Here is a 23420-nt window from a genome sequence, read left to right as displayed (position 1 = left end):
GTCGCGGCCACACATAAAGAGCTACTCTACATGGGGGCATAGAATAGCCTACTCAGCACACTCAAAATCTACAAATGTCTATGTTACTGAGATTCACCGTCGTATCGACGTAATGCCTACTGTTTTGCTGAGCTGGGAGTCTTGTGAGCCAGCCAAGAGAAGAGTAAACGTAACTGCGACGGCGAGAAGAATGATGGTACTATCCTAGGGCCGTTTGGCAAAAGTATAAAAGGTTGAAAGCCCAAGCCCAAGCCCAACTTCAGAGCAGCGATAGAGCCGGGGTAGCAATGATCTCTTACTGAAGATCACCCCTATCGCCATCGTCACGTATCTGCCTTTTGTTCTGTGGATATTTTCACTCGGCCTCATTCCCGAACCTTGACCTCTACTCATCCTGTGAAGACATGGCAATCCCATGCCTTTAATCATTGAAAAACACCATGAACTATCTGGATTGCCTCCCTGGTTACGCCAATTGCGCGAATGCCTCAAGTGGGATCCTGTTTGGCGTTGCTCGGCAATCTAGGCTTATCGTGAATAATTGCCTTTTTCGGCCAGTACGCGAAAGCGCACACCTCGCCCATAGCCACGCAAGGGTTTCTCCAAGTGCAAAGGCCAAGAAGGCCCAAGAATATCTTAAGGCCAGAAGAGATATAATATCAAATTGAGATATAAAGTCACCTGGAATCGTACCACTTTTCGAATATCTACCAGAGTGGGAAATCATCCGCGGCCCACCAAACATATTCACGATTTTAGTTACTCAAACGACAATGGATACTGGCAATGACGAGAAGAAGCTGGCGATGACGCCTACACCATCGGTCTACGAAGGTCAAGCCTTGCAGCAACAACAAACTGGAGGCCTTCATCGCCGTGTGGGAGGTCGCCAGATTCAACTATTCACCATCGGAGGCTCCATCGGCACAGCCCTTTTCATTTCGATCGGAACTGCTCTTTTCAAGGCCGGGCCTGGTAGCCTCCTTCTGTCCTTCTTCACCTACTGCTGCGTCATTGCACTGGTTAACAACTGCATTGCCGAAATGACAGTTTTGATGCCCGTTAGTGGTGGCTTCGTCCGTTTGGCATGCAACTGGGTTGACGAAGCTTTGGGCTTTGCGGCCGGCATCAACTTCTTTCTCTACGAAGCCATTTCCATCCCGTTCGAGATCACCGCCCTCAATTCAATCCTCAAGTTCTGGCGCGATGATATCCCCGTCGCGGCAGTTTGTGCGGCATGCATTGTTATCTATGCGTAAGTTGCTGTCAACCGTGGAGCCACGAGCCCCTGAGCAATCGCTGAATTTGTTTTATCTAGTGCCCTTAACCTTAGTGCCGTGAAGTACTACAGCGAGTCCGAGTTCTGGCTATCGAGCGGCAAGGTCATCTTGATTATCATTCTGACATGCTTCACATTCGTCACAATGGTTGGTGGAAATCCACAACACGATGCCTACGGCTTTCGATACTGGAAAGATCCTGGCGCATTTGCAGAGTGGAGGTCCACTGGCAACCTGGGACGTTTCGAAGGCTTTCTCGCCGCATTATTCTTTGCGCCCCTACCGATCGTCGGACCCGAATACATCTCCATGATTGCTGGTGAAGCGATCCGCCCAAGAGTCAACATCAAGAAGGCATTCAAAACCACATACTACCGTCTCGCGTACTTCTTCTTGGGAGGCGCCATCTGTGTGGGAATCGTGGTACCTCACAACGACCCAACATTGAGAGCCATCGTCAACGGCGAAAAGGAAAGTGGCAGCGGAGCTGCTTCCCCGTACGTTATCGCCATGACAAACCTAGGCGTTGGAGTCCTACCTCACCTGGTCAATGCCCTCATCCTCTCGAGCGTCTTTGCGGCCGGTAACACGTACTGGAACGGGGTTTAGTGGGCCCACTAGATTTTCGGCGTTTTCAGCGTTTAGAGGCCAGATTACTAGCCTCCCTCAAGGGGCGAGAAGTTAGCTTAGATATCATTATTATCCTCATACAGATTAGAGGCTTAATTTACTTATTTTTCAGTAGATTTTTAAGCTTTTTATCGCATTCTTTTTAGTTTAGATCTATAAAGAACGCGAGGAGTCTTTTCCTTTTTTTTTTAAAATTATAGGTTTTAAAACCATAAAGTTATAAAGTTATAGTAGCTCTACGTACCTTTAGGTATATAAATACTACTATATTATATAGCTCTTAGTTACTTAGTTTATAACTATTTTAATAATACTTAAAAATAGATTTATTCTCTTTTTAGATACCTATATAAAGCGTTAGAAGAGAGCTTACTTTTATACTAAGTAAATAGATTAATATAATATATATAATAACTATAACTATTATTACTAATTATATAATACTAAGAAATATAATATATTAATAAAAGTTAAGTAGTTATTTATAAACTTAATTCCTAGTAAGTAGAAAAGTATAATAGCTAAGTATAACTTTACTAATAAAAATTAAAAGGATATAAAAAACCTTAAAAAGGATTTTAAAAGTATTATAACTTATATAGTAGGGAGTATTAGATTTTTATTTATTTCTACTCTTACTACTCTTTAATATTATAAGCTATTAAAGCTAGATTAGATTTACTTAATAAGCTTTTTAAACTAATAAGAATATAAAGCTTTATAATATTTAAGTAAGATAGTTTAAAGAACTAATAAGTTTATTATAGAAGAATAAGATAAATTTACTATAAAGCTATTAGTAGTTTATATAACTCCTAAAGGATTAACTAGTAGAAACTTAAAAAAAAGAATATAAAATTAACTATAGAGACCTAAGATAGTATAACTAATTAGGCTTAAAACTAATATAAATAGAGGTATAATACTTACTTACTTAGTTATACTCTTTTCTCTTTTCTCTTTTCCCTTTATTATATTTTTAGAGAAATAATAATAAAACTTAAGATTAAAAAGATTAATACTTTTAACTACTTAAGATAATAACCTATATTTTTACTACTTTAATTATTAATAATTACTATAGCTAAGATATAGCCTAAGATAACTAAAGAAATATTATATAAAAATATCTTAACTCCTTATAACCTTACTACTAAGAGTAAGCTTATTAATATATTTAATATCTAAGCTAAAGTATTTAAGAATATCTAAGATTAAGCTAAAGTAACTTTAGCTTTTAAAAATAGCTTACTTAATAGCTTATCTAGTTTATAAGCCTAAGTAGCTAGTATTAACTTTACTAAGGTTAACTATACTACTAATAATACTTACCTCTATATTAGCGCTAATAGAGGTAAAAGATAAACTTCTAGTATTAATCCTTACTATACCTTAAGTAGTAATACCTATAGAATTTAGTAGTAGCTTATAGCTCCTATTAGTAATACTTATCTTATTTCTATAGGCTAGTTAATAAGGATTATTAAGTAACTAATAGAGTTATACCTTTATTACTCTATATTAATTATAATAAATCTTTTTTAGAATAAAAATACTCCTCTATTTATAAGTAATAATATTATAGATTTTATTAAAACTTATAATTCCTAGTCTTATAAAACTTATTAAACTAATAAAGATAAGCTAATAAAAATATACCTCTATAGTATTAAAAGCTTAAGGTAAAATATTAAATTACTAATTAAAAACCTTAATAATTAGGAAGCTACTAAAGCTACCTTTATCTACTAATATAGTATTATAAATAAAAGCTTCTATTAAGATCCTAATAAAGAGCTTTAAGTAATTAAGGATAAGCCCCCCCTCTCTAAAACTAATACTATTAATATTATAATACTCTTTAATTATATTAAAGGCTTATACTATAAAGCTATTATAAGGGAACTCTTAAAATATTAAGACTAAGATCTTATTCGCTTTATTTATAGGTACCTACTAAAAGGAGCTATTAAGGTTACTATAAAAGCTCTCTCTTATAATATTAAGGACTTACTCTAGAAGCCTTAGCTAAGTATTAAGTATATAGTTATTAAATAAGTAGCTAGAGAGACCTCTTATATATATATTAGTAGAAAGAAGACTATAAAGATAGCTACTCCTCTCCTAATTACTAGTCTTATTAAGCTTAATAACTAGCTTATATAAGTTACTTATATCTAGTAGTAATATAGTAACTTAAAAGTAGTAAACTTTAATAAAGTTACTAACCTCTAAGAGTAAATATACTAAATATCTCTTAATAGTATAGAGACTAAAGAAAAGATAAGAGTACTTATAGCTAATATTTAAAAGCTAAATATAAACCTTAGCTAGTAGTTTAAGTTAGTATAAAATAATTATATTATAGATATAAACTAAATATCTATAGTATAAGGGAATTATAGATAGTAAAAAGAAGCTAGCTAATTTATAAGCTTAACTACTATAAACTAAATATAATATAATATATTTAAGATTAGAGGTTACTACTCCTATAAGATAAATAGATACTATATAGCTAAATATAATATTATAGATAAGTTAAGAAATACTAAAGTAGTATACTTCCTAAAGGGATAGCATATTAGCTCCCTTACTAACTATAATATCATTTAGAATAGTATTATTAATAAAAAATAGAAGAATTTAATACCTAACCTACTAACTATTTAGGCTTATATCCTCTAAAGTAAGGTATACCCCTAACTAGAGGTAGTAGTAAAATAATTCTATAATAAGTATTACTTAGAGTAAATACCTAGCTTAAAATTATCTATTTATTATTAGGAGGCTATAATTACTATAGATAAAGCTTAAAGAGAATAAAAAGAAGCTAAATAATAAGTATTAATAGCTACTATTAACTATATTAACATTAAGTATATATATAGCTATATAGTTAATATTAACTATATAGAAGATAAGAAGCTAGTAGAGGTTAATACTATTATTAAGATAAAGAATAATAACTTCTAATATACCTTATATAGTAACTCTTTAGTAAGGAAGATTTACTTTATAAACTAGATCTTAACTTAATAAGCTACTATACTTATAAGAGCTACTCTAATTAAAGAAGTAGTTAAAGATAAAATAATTATATAAGTCCCTCTATAGCTTTAGCTATAGGAACTTACTTACTATAAGGAGACTAAGAAGCTATACTAAGTAACCTTCTTCTCTAATTTAAAAGAAACTTACTCTTAAGCTATAGCTCTTTATAGTAAAAAGAGGATAAATAATATTACTCTATTAGAATAATTTCTCTTAGATAATTAGCTAGAATATAGATAGCTTAAGTTCTAATATATAGCTATATATATAGAGTAATACTAAGACTAAGCATATAGTAGTAACATAGTTACTACTAACTTAGCTTTAGCTAATACTTATATATAAGTTAAAAGCTAAAAGGGGAGCATTAAAGAACTCATAAAGTAATAGAATAAAGTATATAGAACTAGCTAGTAATAGCCTAAGAATAGCTATCTTAAGTCTATAAAAAGTAGCGCTAATATATTAGTAGAAGAGCTATAACCTATTAAAGAAAACTACTATATTAATATAAATATAGCAGATATATTAATACTATAAAGCTTTAGACTAACTAATATTAAGGTCTTAGCTATAAAAGACTCCTAGTAACTTTAACCTAAGGTTATACCTCACTTAAGTAGAAAGTATATAGTTACTATATATAACTTTATTATACCTTACTTTTAGGTAGCTATTTAAATTAGATACTACTTAGCTAAAGAGTAGTTAGAAATTATTAATATTAGTTTTATAGTAAATATTATATCTAAAGACTATATTAACCTTAATAGACTTCAAAATAAAGTTATACTAACCTTAGTTATAATTAAAAGCTTTATAGATATTACCTTAGACCTATAATTTATAAGTATTATTATAGAGGATATATATATTAGTAGCTATTATATACCTAATATAGGTTTCTTTATTAGCCTATCTAGTAAGACCTTAAAAAGCTTAATCCTTAATAACCTTTTTATCTATTAAACTAAGATAAAGCTTAGCTATATAAATAGATAGATTAATAGTAATTTTTACTATTATACTACTTAATACCTACTAAAATACACCCTTAGTTTCTTTACTAACTAGTCTACAGCCTTTCTTCCCTATATTATCCCTAACCTAAATATATTTAATAAGATTTAAAGCTCCTATTATATTCCTAAAGAAGAGGGAAACTAGAAGCTACTACTATTATACCTAGTATAGCAACTAGCTTATTAGAATTAGGAATAAATAGAACTTTAAATCCTACTATAGAGAAAGATTATAGGACTAGTAGCTAAGAAGATATTTAAATACTTAATATTAAGTAGTTATCCTTAGATATAGTAATATAAGCTAAACTTAAAAATAGAGATAAAATTAAAAGTATCTTTAATTATAAAAGCAAGCTCTTCTAGCAAATTCTCAAAGTATTAATCTAATAAGCTATTACTTCTAAAGTTACTTCTATAACTACTAAACTTACTAAACTTAAGAACTATAGCTTAAATTATACCTATAAGAACTAGAGGATATAAATAAACTATTATAGATTTAAAATAAGTTTAAAAAGGAAAAAAGCCTTATTATAAATAGAGGAAGTATATAAAGCTAGCCTTAACATACTAACTATAACTAAAGAGATCCTAAATATAGTAAGGATACTAAATAGCACTATATTCTTTAATAAACTAGAGAAGTCCTATAGATAGCTTTTAAGTTAATAAAGTAGTAACTTAGTAAATATTTTATTTCCCTAAAATAATATTACTATATAGTTTAGAACTATAGAATATGCTATACTCTACTATAAAGCCCTCCTATATAAAGACTTCACTATAATAAATACTATTAAAGCCTCTTAAACTATCTAGAAAGCTTAATATACTACTTATAACCTTAGCTTTATAGATAGGTCTAAATAAGATAAATACTAGGAAAAGATTTTATATAAAATAGCTCTTACTAAGTTTAAGTCTAGCCTTAAGCTTTTAGAATAGCTCTTACTAACTAAGGTTTATAAACTAATAGCTATTTCTAAATCTAATAATAAATAAAGTATTAGACTTATTTAAAAAAAAGCTTAAGTTTTCTATTACTCTTAATAAAGTAAGAACCTTCTAAGTAAAACTATTATAAAAATAAGAATAATACTCCTCTATAAAACCTTAAATAGAAGTTAAAACTCCCTTAATATAGTTAAAGTTAATATTATATATAAAACTAAGGATAAAAAGATCTACTTTATTAATAATATGCTATTAAATAGTATTATCTTAAAAAGAGACTTTAAGTAGAAGCTTAAAGTATAAACTAAAGTTTAAGAAAAGCTTAAAATATATACTAAAGACCTTTTTATAGACCTAATTACACCTAAATTCTCTAATATTCTAACTAAAGAGCACCTTACTTAAAAGTAGCTAGATAAACTACTTAGTATTATATTATACTTAACTAACTAAGAGAAGGTACTACTTATATAAGTCTAAAAGAATAAAAAGATAACTATAATATAAGAGTTTCTCTATTATAAATCTATCTATCTATTAGTAGCTTTATTATAATCTATTTAAACTATTCTATATAAAGTATAATAAGTATAAAGTATATTAATTCTAAAAGCACTTAAAGTTAAAATTATTTAGATACTTAAAAACTACTTATAGAAAGGCATTCTAGAGGAGAGTTATATATTATATTAGAACTCCTTCTTCCTTATAAAAAAGAAAAATAGAAAGATATACTTAATTAATTTAACTACTTAGATTAATAAGGTTATACTTTAAGATATAGCTTTACCTCTAATTAGAGATAAATTCTTAGAGGATTTTACTATATACTAGCTTCTCTCCTTACTTAACTTCTTTTTAGGATATAACTAAATCCTACTTAATATAAAAAGCTAAGACCTTATAATATTTACTATACTAATTAGGTTACTATATATATATATTTTACTATAAAGTACTACTAATTCTATTACTTAGTTTATAAGAGTAATAATAAGGATCTTATATAATCTAATCTCTTACTATTATAAAGCTTTCCTTAATAATATTACTATTAAAGGCCTTATAACGTAATATAATAATAAAGAAGTACCTAATTACCTAAGAATATAAAGATTTATCCTTAAATATATCTAAAATATTAATAAAATACTACTTAACCTTAAGTTAGTAGAATACTTAGTCTTAGTAGATAAATCCTAATAAGCTCAAACTACTATAGCTATTATTAGATATATATATAGTACTAATAGTTAGTACTTAAAGTAGTTAAAAATTATTAAAATAACTAAATAAGAAGCTTATAAAAGACTTATAAAGCTCTATACTTTCCTTAAAATTACTTTATTTTACTAAATATAAGTAGTTCACTTTTTAACTATTACTAAACCCTTTATAAAGCTCCTAAAAAAAGATATTAAGTTTATATAAAGTTCTAACTAATAGAAAGCTATAGATAAGCTAAAATATAGGCTTATATTATCTCTAATCCTTATTAAACTTAACTATAAACTTAATAAAAATATTATCTATTTAGTAGTTAATACTAATAGTATAAGATAAAGAGCTATACTTAGCTAATTTATTAATAGAAAAAGGTATATTTCATAATATAAAAGTAGCTTATAAGTAAGAATAAAGCTTAACTATAATATAAAAAAGAAAGAACTTTAGAGCTTTCTAAAAGTATTAAAATAAGTATATAACTATCTCTTTAGCTACTATTTTATTATTAAGATAGATATAAAGATGCTTATAGCCTAAATTAATAGCATAGCTTCTAATCTCTTTAGCGCTCTTATTATCTAATAGATTATATAGATCTATATATTTAACTTTAAAATCTAATATATACTAAGTATATAGAATACTACTACTAATAGCCTCTCTAAGAAGCCTAGTAAGCTTTTAAATAAGTAAGATGAGAAAGCAAAAAGAGAGATTAATAACTAAATTAACTAATAGATCTTTTTTATAGATATATAAATATATTCCTTCTTTAATAAAGCTTAAAACTATAGAAATACCTATACTACTATAGACGTTATAGTTATAACTACTAGTAATAGTAATAATAAGTAGGACTCCCTCCTCATAATATTACTATCTATATTAAGTAATTTATAAACCTAGTTAACTAAGTCTTAATAGATTATATACTTCCTTAATACTCTCTACTACCTACTAAGTATTCTTATAAACTAATATAAGTAATAGCAAGCAAAAGCTATTAACTATACTTTTTATAATAAGCTCTTATTTATACGCCTAAGTATTTATAAGCTAATACTATAATATATTATTAATAGTACTACTAAAAGGAACTATCTTATTATATATACTTATATTAAGAATAGATATAGGGGATATAATACTATATTTAAAAAGCTTACTAATAACTACTTCTAGCTAAGCCTCTATAAGTCTATTATAGACGCTATCTTAATATACTTAAATTATTAACTATATAAAGTATACTAAATTAATAATATATACTCCTTTATAATACCTACTAAACTCTTATTTATAAAGGTAGCCTTAGACGTTTAGAAAGTAAGTAAATATAATATAGTTAAAGCTAGAGACCTCTTAATAAGATAAGTTAAAGTAAAATAAATACTATAAGCTAATTTAAAGCTTATTACTAAATTTATTTAAGAAGATATTATCTATTACTATAAGTTATATAGAACGCTAGTTATAAATAGAAAACTAAAAAATAAAAGTTATATTATTGCTTTTAATAAGAAGTATACCTTTTACTAGTAAGTTATAGTAGCTTATAATCCTCACGCTAATAAAACTATTAAGAAAAGTTACTAGCTTATCGCTTATACCTTATTAACCTAGCTTAAAGATACTAGCTATAACTTTTATTCTTACCTTTATACTACGCTCTTTATAAACTAAATAACTATTTAGGTATTAACTAGCTACTCCCCTTTCTACCTTCTTTATAAATATAACCTAATTATACTAATTAAGACCTTTATACTTATATAGAGAGTTCTTAACTAAGTTAATATCTCTACGCTAGAATAAGAAATCGCTATATAAATATAGGCCTTTAGCTAGTTAGATAGAGATAAAGAAGAAGCCTAAAAAATAATTATAAAGCAGTATAAATATATCGCTATATAGTTTAATAAATAATATACTTATACGCTCTAACTAAGCTGCTTAAATATAAGTAACCTAATACTATCCTTTAATATCATAAAATCTATTAATAAGTTATTAGATACTAAATTAGACTATAGATAGAAAGGTCCCTTTTAAATCTATTCTTATGCTCTAGAGAACTCTTTATACTAGCTTACTATACTTACTAAGGAACCCCTATAAGGTTTAATATATATAAAGAACTACCTAAAGAAGTTTATCTAATCTCCTAAGGGTTTTTAGGAACCTAATAACCTTATTATCCTCTAAGATAACTTTATAAACTATATTAAGTATATATTCCTACCCTTAAGGCAGCTAGATATAGAGACGCTAAATAATAATTCTAAGGATAAAGAGTTAAAATAACTACCTATATAATAAGATATAGCTTAAGTAATATAACCCTATATTAACAACTAGAAATTATTCTACCCTCTTTTAATTAATATTATTACTTAAGGATAGCTATTTACTAAAAAGATATCTAGAAAACACACTATAGCTATAGTTTTATAGCCTAACTAACACTACTAAATAATACTTTATAAGCCTAAATCATACTAGCATAAGCTTAGCTTACACTATTTCATTTTATTTCTTTTTCATTATACTTTATTATCTTTATGCTTTTATTCTACTATACTATTCGCATTATTTAGGATTTATAAAGATACTTCTACTTATAATACTATCCACCCTATTTACCTTATAAAGACGCCCTTCTTCCCTAGATATACTAAGCATTAATATTACGTAATAAGTCTAATTATTACTTCTCTTTACTTTAGTTCACTAAAGCTACAGCTTTATATACCTCTTATAAAAGTATATAATAATATTAGACTAATAGAATAAAGCTTACCCTTATTATAATAATATATTTATCTCTTATTAGATCTCCTTACTTAAACTACCCCTCACTTTCTATCATTTTTACCCTATTATTATTATTATAATATTTATATTAAAGGGAATTAATATAGATACTTCTACTTTCTAGTATACTAATACCTTACCTATTTCTTTTTATTCTTTTCCTTATATATTAGCTAGAACTTTATATATTATGCTAGCTATTATTTCAGTCTACTTATACTATATCCTCTTTTATATACCCCCCCCCCTTAAGAGGATACTTTATAGATTAAAATAAAGTAAGGAGGCTTACCCTTATCGCTATATTATATCTACCCCTATTTAGCTAGCATATAATAAGCGCTTAAGCTACTATATCTCACTTATAATATTTCTCTATATCTTATTATCTATATCCTATTATTCCCTTATAATACTCATATTAAGAGGAATTAATATAAGCGCTTCTGCTTTTAGCATATAACACCCCCCCTCCTTCTTCTTCTTTCCCTTTATACTAGAAATAAAGCTTTAGAAAATTATTATGCTAGCTCCTATCTAGTCTACTTATGCTATATCTATTACTTTATATACTTCCTTTAGAGGGGTACTTTATAAACTTAAACTATATATTTATACCTTCCTATACTACTTATAAGGTCCTATCTATCTCTTACCTAAAACAGGTTATTAGGCTACTTATACTACTATATTATTATACTATTAGTTATTTATTCTATTATATTATCTATTCCCTATAACTACTAACTTAAACTTTAGTCTATAAAAGTATACCCCTATCTAGTATTACTTACTACTTCTTATAATATATTATTCATATTATTCAGCCTAAGTAGCTAATATTATATCTATAAAAGATACTTACTAGCTAACTATTTTAGCCTTATTATCCTAAGAGGCTATCCTCTTTATATACTTTATTTACTCTAGTAGTCTTCTTACTTTATTTTACCCTTACTAAACTACTACTTTCTACTACATCTAGCCCTTTTTATATCTACCTCCTTAAATATTTATTTCTACTATAAGATAAACTATATAGCTAAAACAAATAAGGATAAGAAGAAGCTAGCTCTATAGAAAGCTCCTATAAAAACACCTTAATAACTATAAAGCTATTCTTTAAAGTAATCTATTATATATCCCCTAGTTTACAACATAATAGATAATTAGAGCTCTAACTAGATAGAACTACTTATAACTAAGAATAGCAAACCCTCCCCCTTCTAAACTAAACACCTTATCTTATATTACCTTAATAAGATTCACCCTATTTATTTACTCTATAAGGATCCTAAAGATAAAAAACTCATAAGAGGAGACTAGAGTAGCCTAATAAGTTCCCTAATAGATCCTCTTAGTAAGCTAAAAAACTATCTTATTAGTCTCCTATTCTTTTCTACTAAAGTAAAGTTCTATTAATATACCTCTCTTTATTTTATACTTACCTTAACACCTTACGCTATAGAGTAAAGTTATTACTTTATAGATTAAAATAAGATATAGTAACTACTTTAATACTATCCTATACTACTAGCTACTTATTTAGCCTTTACTACTTATATAGATTACCTTCCTATAGATAAAGTTATAGGAAAATAACCTCCTCACGCCCTTAGTATATTAGTAGATATAGTAATATTCCTTTCCCTAGCCTAAATAAGTTCTCTTCTATCTAAATTATTTAGCTTAGCCTATATTTAGATTTACCTCTACCTTTTTACTTTTATATATCTTATTTAGATATATTTAAATAAGATATATATCTTATATCTATAATAAATAAGAGGTAAATCTAACTAAATATAAAAGCTTATTATTATAACTAAATACCTATCTCCTTAAGCTAATAGTCTCTTATAGTTCCTCTTCTACTTAAATTATAAGTATCTAAAACTATAAGCTAAATAGAAGCCTTTATACTATAGGTAATTTTAATACTATAAATAAAGAGTATAAAAAGTATATCTCTAGCTAAATACCTATAAGAATACCTATAAAATAATAATATAAGATAGTAAGTAAGGGATTATCTAATAAAATAGCTAAGATAAGATAGCCTATTCCTTTATAATCATAATATAGGATAATTACTTTATAGACTAAAAAGATAAAGCAAAATAATTAAATCAACTTAGTTATATAGCTATAAACCCTTTAGCTACCTTATATACCTCCCCCCTTATTCTACCCTCTTAGTAATAAAACCCTTCAGAAAGCCTTACTATAAATATAAGAAAGAAGTTCCTCTATCTTATTATAGTTAAGATTAAGAGGAAGCTCTATTATAAATAAGTAATTTATAAATATAAATAACTTAAAGGTAGCTTTATATTTATAGATCTACTTCTCTACTATATTTATAATATCCTCTATAAAATCTAATACTTATATATAATACTACTTTATAATCTATTAGTTAATCTTTAACTTAGTAATCTTAATGCTAGTATACTTACTACTCTTCTAATACTTCCTCTCTTTTTTTATCCTATAGCTAAACTCCTTATAGATCTCTTTATTACTATATAAGCACTCCTTTAGAGTATCCTTATAGTAAATATAGTTTATATAAGGCTTACTAAGCATTAAGATATATTTAAAATATAGTTTATAGACTTAAATACTAGTTAAATTATCCCTAAAGGAGTAAGTATAAGCCTTATAGTAGTTATAAGGGATAGCATTATAACCTCTAAAAACCTAAATAAAGAAGCTATAAGATGCTACTAGATAATTAGGATTAAAAACCTTAGTTACTTAAAGTTTATAGGGAGTTATAAAGCTACTTATAATAAATACCTACCTATAGAGGAGGTTAGGAGAGGCATCTAGGTAGCTAACTATATATAATAAATACTTTATACTTATTATATTTTACTAAAATTATCTTATAACTTACTTTATAAATATAAAAAGTATAAATAAGCTAAAGTCTACTTTATAATATATATTATAAAGCTATAGAAAGTTAAGTTTATACTAGATAAAGCTTATAAAGGATTATAAAGAGACCTATTAGCTAAATAACTAAAAATAATAAAGATATATAATAAGAACTTACTACTAAACTTAAGTTATTTAATATAATATAAAGAGGAGAGTTAAACTCTATATTAGTAGAGTGTTTTTTAGAATTAGTTAGTAGCTAGAACTTATAATAAGCTAGAAGGTATTACTCTTAAAGCTAATTAGTATCTTTAATTATAATAAAGGGAAGCATAAAAGACTTATTAGTTATTAAGAACGTAAGCTTTATAAACCTAAAGTATAATAATTATTTACTTAAGGGATAATATAGATAGGTTATTAATAAAGAAAGGAAATACTACCTTAATAGCCTATAAAAGAGATATAAATAGATAAATAAGTAAAGTAATTAAGGCTACTAATTTAATAATAATTATACTTACCCTCTTACTTTAAGCTTTAATTTACTTTAATAGCTATTTTTTATCTTATCTTTAATAAAATAAGTAATTATAGCTACTTACTTATATCTATAAATTACTAACTATTTTACCTATAACCTTTACTTATAAACTTTAAGTAAATAACTATATAATTACTATTTATATCTATAAACTATTACTAAATAATTATTATATTAATTACTCCTACTTTCTCTATCTTCTAATATACTTTCTATATACTACTCTAATACTACTCTTTCCCCCTCTCTTTCCTTATCTTACTACCTATATATTATACTAAAACTAATTATATCTATAAAGTATATACTAAACCCTTCTTAAGAACTATTATATCTTTACTTTTATTTAACCTAATTAGTATAATATCTATCTAAGAAAAAGCCTTTACTAAAAACCTTATATAGGCTTATAAAACTAAGCAACTTATTAAATCTAAGTAAACCCTTAGAATTCTAACCTAATTATACTTTTAAGTTAATTATAAGAAAGATAAGTTAATTAAATATATTAATAAAGTAGCTACCTAACTAGAGCTTATATACCTTAATAATACCTCCTCCTCCTTTAATAAGAAACCTATCTTAGCGCTTATATAGCTATAACTAGGAGATATTAAGTTATAATAATATCTTTTAGATAGATAGGGACTAATAATAACCTACTTAAAACACCTATAGTTATATTTAAAAACACTTAAAAGTATTATAAGCACTTATAACTTCTAAGGTATTATTCTTATTACTACTATAGTAAATAGCAGTAATATTACTAAAAGCTTTACTATAGCTATATATTATATTAGCTAGAGAGTTAGGCTAGCTTTAGGATTACTTAGAGGCCTTTTATAAGCTAACTACCTTATAATTAAAGGTATATAATAGTACTACGTTACCCTTTTTACTAAATACTTCATAATACTATCTAATAAGATAGACTAAATATAAGCTAGAATACTACTAAACGCTATAATAGAGTAGATATTTATATATAATAACTACTAAGAAGATAGAGAAGCTAAAAACAAACTTATTATAATCTCTAGGAATATTAAGTACTTCTTTACTAACTTCTCACTATATTCCTAATAAACCCTATTCTAATAGCTTATTATCTTAAATATCCTATAAGTTAGTTCTATTTAGTATTCTAAAGTAATTATACTTAACTACTTTAGGTATTTTAATAACTTTAGTAACCTTAGTAACCTAAATAAAATAGTTAAGGATATATTAATAAACTAAGTTTAGTATATTATAGCTAAGTTTAGTAAGGTTCTATAGGATTATAAGTATAAGAGGTTTAAACTTTAAAAACCTACTAAAGAGCTAAGACTATTATAAGAACTAACTAGTTTACTTACTCTAAATACTATTATGAGGTATAAGATATTATATAATAAGTACTTAAAGCATATTAGCAAAAGAAAGCCTTTAAACCTATTAAGTAAGGAATAGCTAGTACTACTAGTACTAACTATTAGATTCACACTAGTAAATAAACCCCCTAGAAGTAGCTATACTATCTAAGCTTAAGATATAAGAGAGGTAGTTATCGCTAAGCTTAAAGTAGCAAGAGAATAAAATATAGCTATTTCCTATATAAGACACCTTTTATAATAATTCAAAAGAATAAAAATAATATATTAGTCGCTTTACTTTACTAAAAGTACCCCTTTATAGACCTAATTTATCTTTAGAAGTACTTAAAGTAGGCTTATATACCCTTATAGCCCTACTAAAGCTCTATAGCCTAGAGAAGTTAGATCCTATTAAGCTATAAAGTATTATAATAACTTAAATCCTAGCTTAAAGAGTTCTTTATAAACTTAATTTACTACTAGCTTTAATAATTTTAGAAGATAGGCTAGCTAGAACCCTATTATATTACTTAAAATACTAGTTAATCTATATAATACTTAAGGTATCCTCTATATAGAAGACTTCCTCCAAGTTAAATATCTTACTACGCTAGTACGTTTTATTATAAGAGATACCTACTATAAGGTTTAGATTTACCTACTAAATATTATATTATAAGATACTAACTAAGAAGAAGGAGGAGCTATTAATATAAACCTCTTTATAGATAAGTATAAGGATAACTTATAAAATTCTAATATAATTATATACTTCTTATAAGTTAAGTAAAGCTACTTTATCTACTTAATAGTAAACTAAACTAATAAGAAAAGCTACTTTATAAACTTAAGCTTTAGCTAGTAGAGTAACTAAGAGTTTATTAATACTATTAAAGCTTTTACTACTTAATATAAGCTACTTAAAGCGCTTAATAACCTAGTTATTATCCTACTATAACACGCTTAAGTAGTTAATTTAATATAATAACCTAATAATTATAGCTATAAAGTTTACTATATTAATTAGGTTTACTACTTTATTATAAAAAGACTCCTTAATACTTACTTTAATAATAATATTACTATTAATAAAAGCTTCTATTACTAAAACCCTTTTCTTCTAGTTAGTAAGTATAAGTTATAGATTACTATTAAATTTTATAAATATAAATTAATTTATAAAAATCCTCTATTCTACTTTATAATATAAATAATAGTAACTTACTTAAGTAAGATAGCTAAAAATAGAACTATATAGCTATCTCTAAAGTAACCCCCTAAGCTACCCCTATTAATAACCTTATCTTAAAGTTTTATAATAGCAGTTTTACTTCTATTAACTACTTTATCTCTATTAGAAAGCTTAGCTACTAACCTTCTAATCCTAAAAAGATATAGTAATTATAGTAAACCTATATTTATAACTCCTCACTATAAAAGTCCTATCCTACTATTATATAAGTCTTTAGCTCCTCTTTAAAGCCTTATAACTACTAGTAATTACCCTACTTACCCTCTTAAGTAGCTTATCCTAAAACTAGAAGTAATTAATTAAGTAGTATATATTAACTAATATATTAATCCCTAAGCTTAGATAGAGACTTATATACTACTTAAGACTTATACTTATAGATTTTTAAAACCTAGAGAATAAGAAGAATAGGTATACTATAGACTTAGACTTAAATAAAATACTACTTATATAAGAGAAGTAAGAGAAAAATAAAATTATAAGAATATATATTATAAGTTTTATTAGTAAGTATAATACTTTTATATATATATAAAGATATAAGGAATTATCTTCTAGCCTAGAAAGCTAAGAAAGAAGATAATTAAGGATAATTAGAATAAAGTTTAATAAGCTTACTAGATTTTTAGTATTTTTAGTATTTAAAAACTAAATTACTAGCTTCCCTTAAGGGGTAAGAAGTTAGCTTAGATATTATTATTATCCTTATATAGATTAGAGGCTTAATTTACTTATTTTTTAGTAGATTTTTAAGCTTTTTATTACATTCTTTTTAGTTTAGATCTATAAAGAATATAAAAAGTCTTTTCCTTTTTCTTTTAAGATTATAAGCCTTAAAACTATAGAGTTATGAAGTTATAGTAGCTCTATACGCCCTTAGGCGCGTAGGTGCTACTGCATTATATAGCTCTCGGCCGCCTAGCCTACGACCATTTCAGTATGTGTACTGCGCCAGCTGAAACTTGTATGGACTCGCTCTCGACGGCTATATCCCGAAAGTCATGACTCGGTGCACCAAAAGCGGCGTACCTATCTACTGTCTCGGAGTTACACTGATCTTTCCCTGCCTATCGTTGTTGCAACTATCGAACAGCGGTGCAACGGTATTGGACTGGTTGGTCAATATTCTGACTAGCGGCGGCCTCGTCAACTTCATTGTCATGTGCATTGTGTACTTACGCTTTTACAAGGCATGCGAGGCTCAAGGCGTAGATCGTACGACTCTGCCCTATCGCGCTTGGTTCCAGCCCTACAGCGCCTGGATAGCCTTGACCATGTTTTGCAGCATCGCGATTTGCAGTGGCTATACGACCTTTATCGGCGACTTCTCAGCTGCCACATTCTTTACTAGATATACTATGGTCTTGTTCGCGCCTGTATCGTACTGTGGCTGGAAGCTGATCAAGAGAACGCGAATCATTCCAGCCAAGGAGGTGGATCTGGTCTGGGAACGTCCTGAGATCGACGCGTATGAGGCAAATCTTGAAGAAGACAAATCTTCAGTCGTCAGTGCTGTGGGAAATATGCTTTTTGGGGGTTGTAAGAAGGGAGATGAGAAGGACAGGGAATCGCAAGGTTAGAGCTGAGCATCTCTTGGGGTCCTGATACTAAGACTACAATACACAAGACGACGTATCACTTCTCAGTTGGGTTTGAGGAGAAATAGAGATGATAACGAATTTCAGTAATGATATGAAACAGATTGCTGCAACATATTGTGATCCATAAGTGCATGAACAGTGTGCCAGAAATGATTAGCCCCCCTCGTCTTTCATCGACGCGCAAGGGCCGTACATTCATATCTCGCTGGAGATGGGAAGTAAGTTGAGTTGGAGACAGAGACCGTATAAACCACTACTTATTGTATTCAACTCACCCTTATGAGCAAGTATCTAGGCGGTAAATACATTCTGTTCACAACCGGGTTCCCATGTTCACATGAACCGCCTTGATGTTGGTGTAAGCGGCAATGCCAGCTTCACCTAGCTCCCTACCAATACCTGATTGCTTGACTCCACCGAAAGGGATGCGATAATCAGAATCATTGCTACTGTTGATCCATACCACTGTAGATTTCGTCAGTCAATGTTATCTGAGGAGCGAACCAAACTTACTTCCAGACTCGATCTTCTTCGCCAGGGCATGAGCTCGAGTAATATCCCTGGTGAACAGCGCTGCGCCCAGCCCATAGAAAGAATCATTGGCACGGCCAATAGCCTCAACTTCGGTGGAGAAGGAGCTGATTGCGACACAAGGGCCAAAAATTTCTTCTCGGTAAATCTTCATGTGGTCCTTCACGCCGGTGAAGACAGTCGGCTCAACGAAGTACCCCTTTCCAGTCGCCAAGGAGTAAGGTTGACCTCCGAACTTGCACTCGGCACCTTCTTCCTTTCCAGAGGCGATGTATGCCAGTACTCGATCAAATTGAGCCTTGTTAATCTGGGGTCCCTGGAAGGTCTCAGGGCTGAAAGGATCGCCGACCTTCGACGTCTTCTTAACTTCTTGAATAAAAAGATCCACGAACTTATCGTGGATGCTTTCATGCACCAAGACCCGGCTAGTAGCCGTACAGATCTGACCTTGGTTCGCCATCACGCCATAGTGACACCACTTGACGGCTTGCTCAAGCTCCGCATCATCAAAGATGATGGCTGGCGATTTGCCTCCTGTTTCGAGGGTGATGTTTTTGAGGGTAGCGGATGCGAGCTTCATAATCTCGCGGCCGGTCTGAGTTGATCCAGTGAAGGCGATCTTAGCCACATCCTCGTGCGCAGCCAATGCGGCACCTGCGGCGCGGCCATGACCATTAACGACGTTAATGACTCCGGGCGGAAATCCAGCTTCCTGGATAAGGGTTGCAAAGAGTAGAATGGAAAGAGGTGTCTGCTCTGCTGGCTTTAAAACGACGGTGTTTCCAGCAGCGAGTGCGGGGGCGATTTTCCAGCCAGCCATTCCCAGGGGATAGTTCCAAGGAATTATTTGACCACAGACTCCCAGGGGCTCTCGGGAGGTGTATGCGAACTTCTTATCCGTGGTATCAATGACTTCAAATTGTCAGCTAAAAAGCCCGTAGAAACAAATGTTGCCGTACCTTGACCGTGGAGTTTGTCGGCAAAGCCAGCATAGTACCGGAGGACGTCCGTCAGCTCGCCTACATCACCACATGCAGAGGAAAACCGTTTTCCTGCAATGATTAGCTCTCATGGTCCCAAGTGGTTGAGACTTGAGCCTTTGAACATACCGTTGTTCCATGTATCAATGGATGCAAGCGTTTTGGTGTGTTGTTCAGCCAAGTCGGCAAGTCTCAGCATGAGCTTTCCGCGATCCGTGCCAGAGACACCAGCCCAAGGTCCCTTGAGTGCAGCACGCGCCGCCTTTACGGCAACGTCTATATCACTAGCACCACCGGCATGGACTCTGGTGATCTGAGATTCATCGCTTGAGGCAAGTCAGCTCTGTCGCGTCGTTATCCTTCTGAAGGGATAGACTTACATGGGACTGATAACAGTAATTTCCTCGCCAGACTTGGCGGCAACCCACTCGTTGTTGATAAAAAGACCAAGTGGCTGCGTGTATGTAACGCCATTCGGCGTTGTGATTTCCTGGAAGAGCTTTGTGGTCATTTTGATGGATGTTAGAGCTGGATTGATCGTATCAGCGCTACGAATTCTCGGGCACCAAGGATATGTCGAAGTCAGTGTCTTTACACTTAACTGTTGATGGGCTGAAGACTTTGCTCGTCTCCACAACATCAGACGTTGTAGCAATGGTATGTTAAAAGGCTTTCGGGTGGCGTCCAACAGGAGCAGTAGGTAATCCACCGAGCCCGCAGTCTCCACCTCGCCTGCTGTCCGCTTCGGGAAATGTGATGGATTTGATTAGAAATACAGGAGCGGGAGCCCGTGATCCCACTGCCGTGTTCACATGGAAATGTTCCGAGGGAGGCTCATTCCTGCATGTTGTAACAATTACGGCCATGCAATAATCATTGCTCAGTTGCTGCTTCAGGTCTACACTGGTGGCTGGGGACCTAGCTGCACTGGTTTCCTGTGTAGATCGGCAGATTTAGGCCTCGACTACTAGACAAATGAAGTAATATGATTCTGCATTTGCTGCGAACCACTCAAGTCTACCAATGCTAACTCCCTATGACTCAGCCCATCATGATTGACCAGCCTTTCTCCAACATCAAATCTAGCCAAGACATCACGGTCCCCGCATCTCGCAACTCCCAAAGTTCAAGCAAAAGATCTAAGGCTCTTAGGTTTGAGCGGATATGATTTATCGAGTACAAGGCTCGAAAACGTTGTGAAACCAGCTCGCGCTCTTCATGGTCCTCAGCTGTGAGTTCAGATCCCGCTGTAAGTAGCGGAATTGCTTGCAGGTTTGTACAGGAGTGCGTAGGTGGAATAGAGGTCAAAGAACGAACTACTTGAACGGCTTGCTTTCTGATGTTCTCATCTCGGACTGAAGGATCCTCCTCTGTGTGAAACTCAGTGCCGGATCCAGGGGGCGGTGTCAAGATGGAAGCCATTAGTAAGGTTGGATCAATGTGTTGCGTGCTGAGGAAGTCATCCATATCGGAAGGGTCGGTCAACAACGCATGTCGTTTTGAGATAGCCAAGTTGATGAGACCGTGGATCTTGAAGGCTTCTCCAATCGTCACCAAAGCCTGATTGTCACCTTCAGGCTTCCAGCCAAGCAACATGTTCTCCAAATGGTTTTCTTCCTCGACGTTGCGTATGCCCGTATCACAGACGCGCCTACAGTAGCGACCAACGCTGCTCAGATGGTAATAAACCTCGGTGCAATAACCGCCGATCGGATGATATTCTGAGCCGGTTTGAAGTACGCCCAAAAATAGGTCAACGTTGTCGATGGGTGCCTGCTCCGAACTCGGGACGAGGAAGGCACATGCCATGTCCCAGTAGAGGTAGGCTCCGATGGTGAAGCCGAAGACGGATGGATTCTCCTCAGGCAGTGAGCTGTCAGCTAGCATGATGTCCACCAAGGCGCGTGCACCATAGAGATGCTGGAGACCGAATTGGGTGACGGGCCCTTCAATCCAGGCTGTGGAGAGACCAAGCATCAAGACGGTGAGAAAAACGGGGAACACGTCTTTGGGTGGGTTAGCAATTTCCCGCTGCACGAGCTGAATTGCAATGCCCCGTTCTTCCAGACACCGGGCCATTTGGGATGGATCGAAGAAGTGTTGGTGGGCTGCACTGACGCTCTGCAGCGCGTGGAGTAGGCTGGGAGATGCGTCCAGATGTTCCAAAATGGGGAAAGATAGCGGGTTGATGTCGGGATCGATGACCATGATTTGGCTAGCCTTTTCAAGCCAATATCGAAGAAGAACCTGGTCAGGGGCGTCGTTCCGCAAGTGTGACTTTGCTATCCACGGAGACTCCATCTGCCACGTCCGAAGCCGGGGTGCAGCTTCGCAAACTTGGCCGCGCCTCTGGCAATTGCGGCAGACAGGGAATGTCTCATCACACTTGACTCGGCGACGCTTGCACTCCGTGCACCCAGCGCGACTTCTGTGGTTCTTGGGCCCATTCTCCGCTGGAGATGAGGAACTCGATGAGGAACCGGTACTCCGGGTAGGTGAAGCTGCGGACGAGCGGCGCCGGCGGGGGCACTGTTCGGTTACCTCGGATTTTCTCTGATTTTGAGCGGAAAGTCGAGGGCCTGTGGTGATCTTGAACTTGATTGTCTTCATGATGATGGCTTTTGGTATGCAATAGATGGCAACAGACAGTTGAGCAAAAAGTCACAGGCTCATGAGGAGTCGCATTTTGAGGAAGGAGAAAGCAACCTAGCGCCGATCACCCAGCTGACTTGTTATCTCGGAATCGCAATGCTATGGAGCGTAATGTTGGTTCACTTCCCCGCATTGTGCCCACCAGCGTATCTCGCGTCTTGCCTCCGCGGCCGTCTCTATCGGATAGGAGAGGGGAGAGATAAAAGATACAAATAGCGCTTCTAAATGGCTCCGCCAGCCAACCGGAAGCCAGAGCTGTCAAGTCTCCACATTCCTGTTCTGGACAATACGCGGGGCAGGGATCCATGGATGGAAATAACGCCATCTTACAGTCTTGATCTTGTGGATTCAAGTCTACTAAGCTGATAGTTGTAGAATGGATCCTTCATGACGAAAGACTCGGCGAAATATAGCGGATGTCGCAGACTTCACGCCGTTTTATTGAAACTAAACCAGCGTCACTGGCTTCCCATCCGTTGAGATAAACACAGCCACATTATGAAAATCTTGGCTGAACTCGAAGTTGACCTTTGTCCCACGGGTGAAATAGACGACATCTCCCTTCTTAGCTGTGAATTTGTCCCCATCTTCGACATCACATTTGATAGTCCCTTCCGTTACGAAAAAGA

At 31.8% G+C, this 23420-nt stretch overlaps 3 protein-coding genes across 3 annotated transcripts; 1 reads left to right on the top strand and 2 right to left on the bottom strand.

Moving 5' to 3' along the window:
* Positions 1–773: 773 nt before the first annotated feature.
* Positions 774–1889, top strand: AGP2-2 (General amino acid permease AGP2; the record flags this gene model as incomplete). Its single annotated transcript, XM_036646577.1, has 2 exons — positions 774–1255; positions 1319–1889. The coding sequence occupies 2 exons, from the start codon at positions 774–776 to the stop codon at positions 1887–1889; spliced, it is 1053 nt and encodes a 350-aa protein (XP_036488044.1).
* A 17052-nt stretch (positions 1890–18941) lies between these two features.
* CGCS363_v014727 (putative aldehyde dehydrogenase-like protein) lies at positions 18942–20650 on the bottom strand (the record flags this gene model as incomplete). Its single annotated transcript, XM_036646576.1, has 5 exons — positions 18942–19093; positions 19142–20071; positions 20119–20211; positions 20269–20465; positions 20520–20650. The coding sequence occupies 5 exons, from the start codon at positions 20648–20650 to the stop codon at positions 18942–18944; spliced, it is 1503 nt and encodes a 500-aa protein (XP_036488839.1).
* A 530-nt stretch (positions 20651–21180) lies between these two features.
* CGCS363_v014726 (Transcriptional regulatory protein moc3) lies at positions 21181–22749 on the bottom strand (the record flags this gene model as incomplete). Its single annotated transcript, XM_036646575.1, has 1 exon — positions 21181–22749. The coding sequence occupies one exon, from the start codon at positions 22747–22749 to the stop codon at positions 21181–21183; it is 1569 nt and encodes a 522-aa protein (XP_036488045.1).
* Positions 22750–23420: the final 671 nt, after the last annotated feature.

The sequence above is a fragment of the Colletotrichum siamense genome (assembly GCF_013390195.1).
Source record: "Colletotrichum siamense strain Cg363 chromosome Unknown KSG_Cg363_contig10, whole genome shotgun sequence".
In the NCBI taxonomy this organism is placed as follows: domain Eukaryota; kingdom Fungi; phylum Ascomycota; class Sordariomycetes; order Glomerellales; family Glomerellaceae; genus Colletotrichum; species Colletotrichum siamense.
The sequence above is the reverse complement of the archived record's forward strand: the minus strand, read 5'-3'. Positions and strand labels throughout refer to the sequence as shown.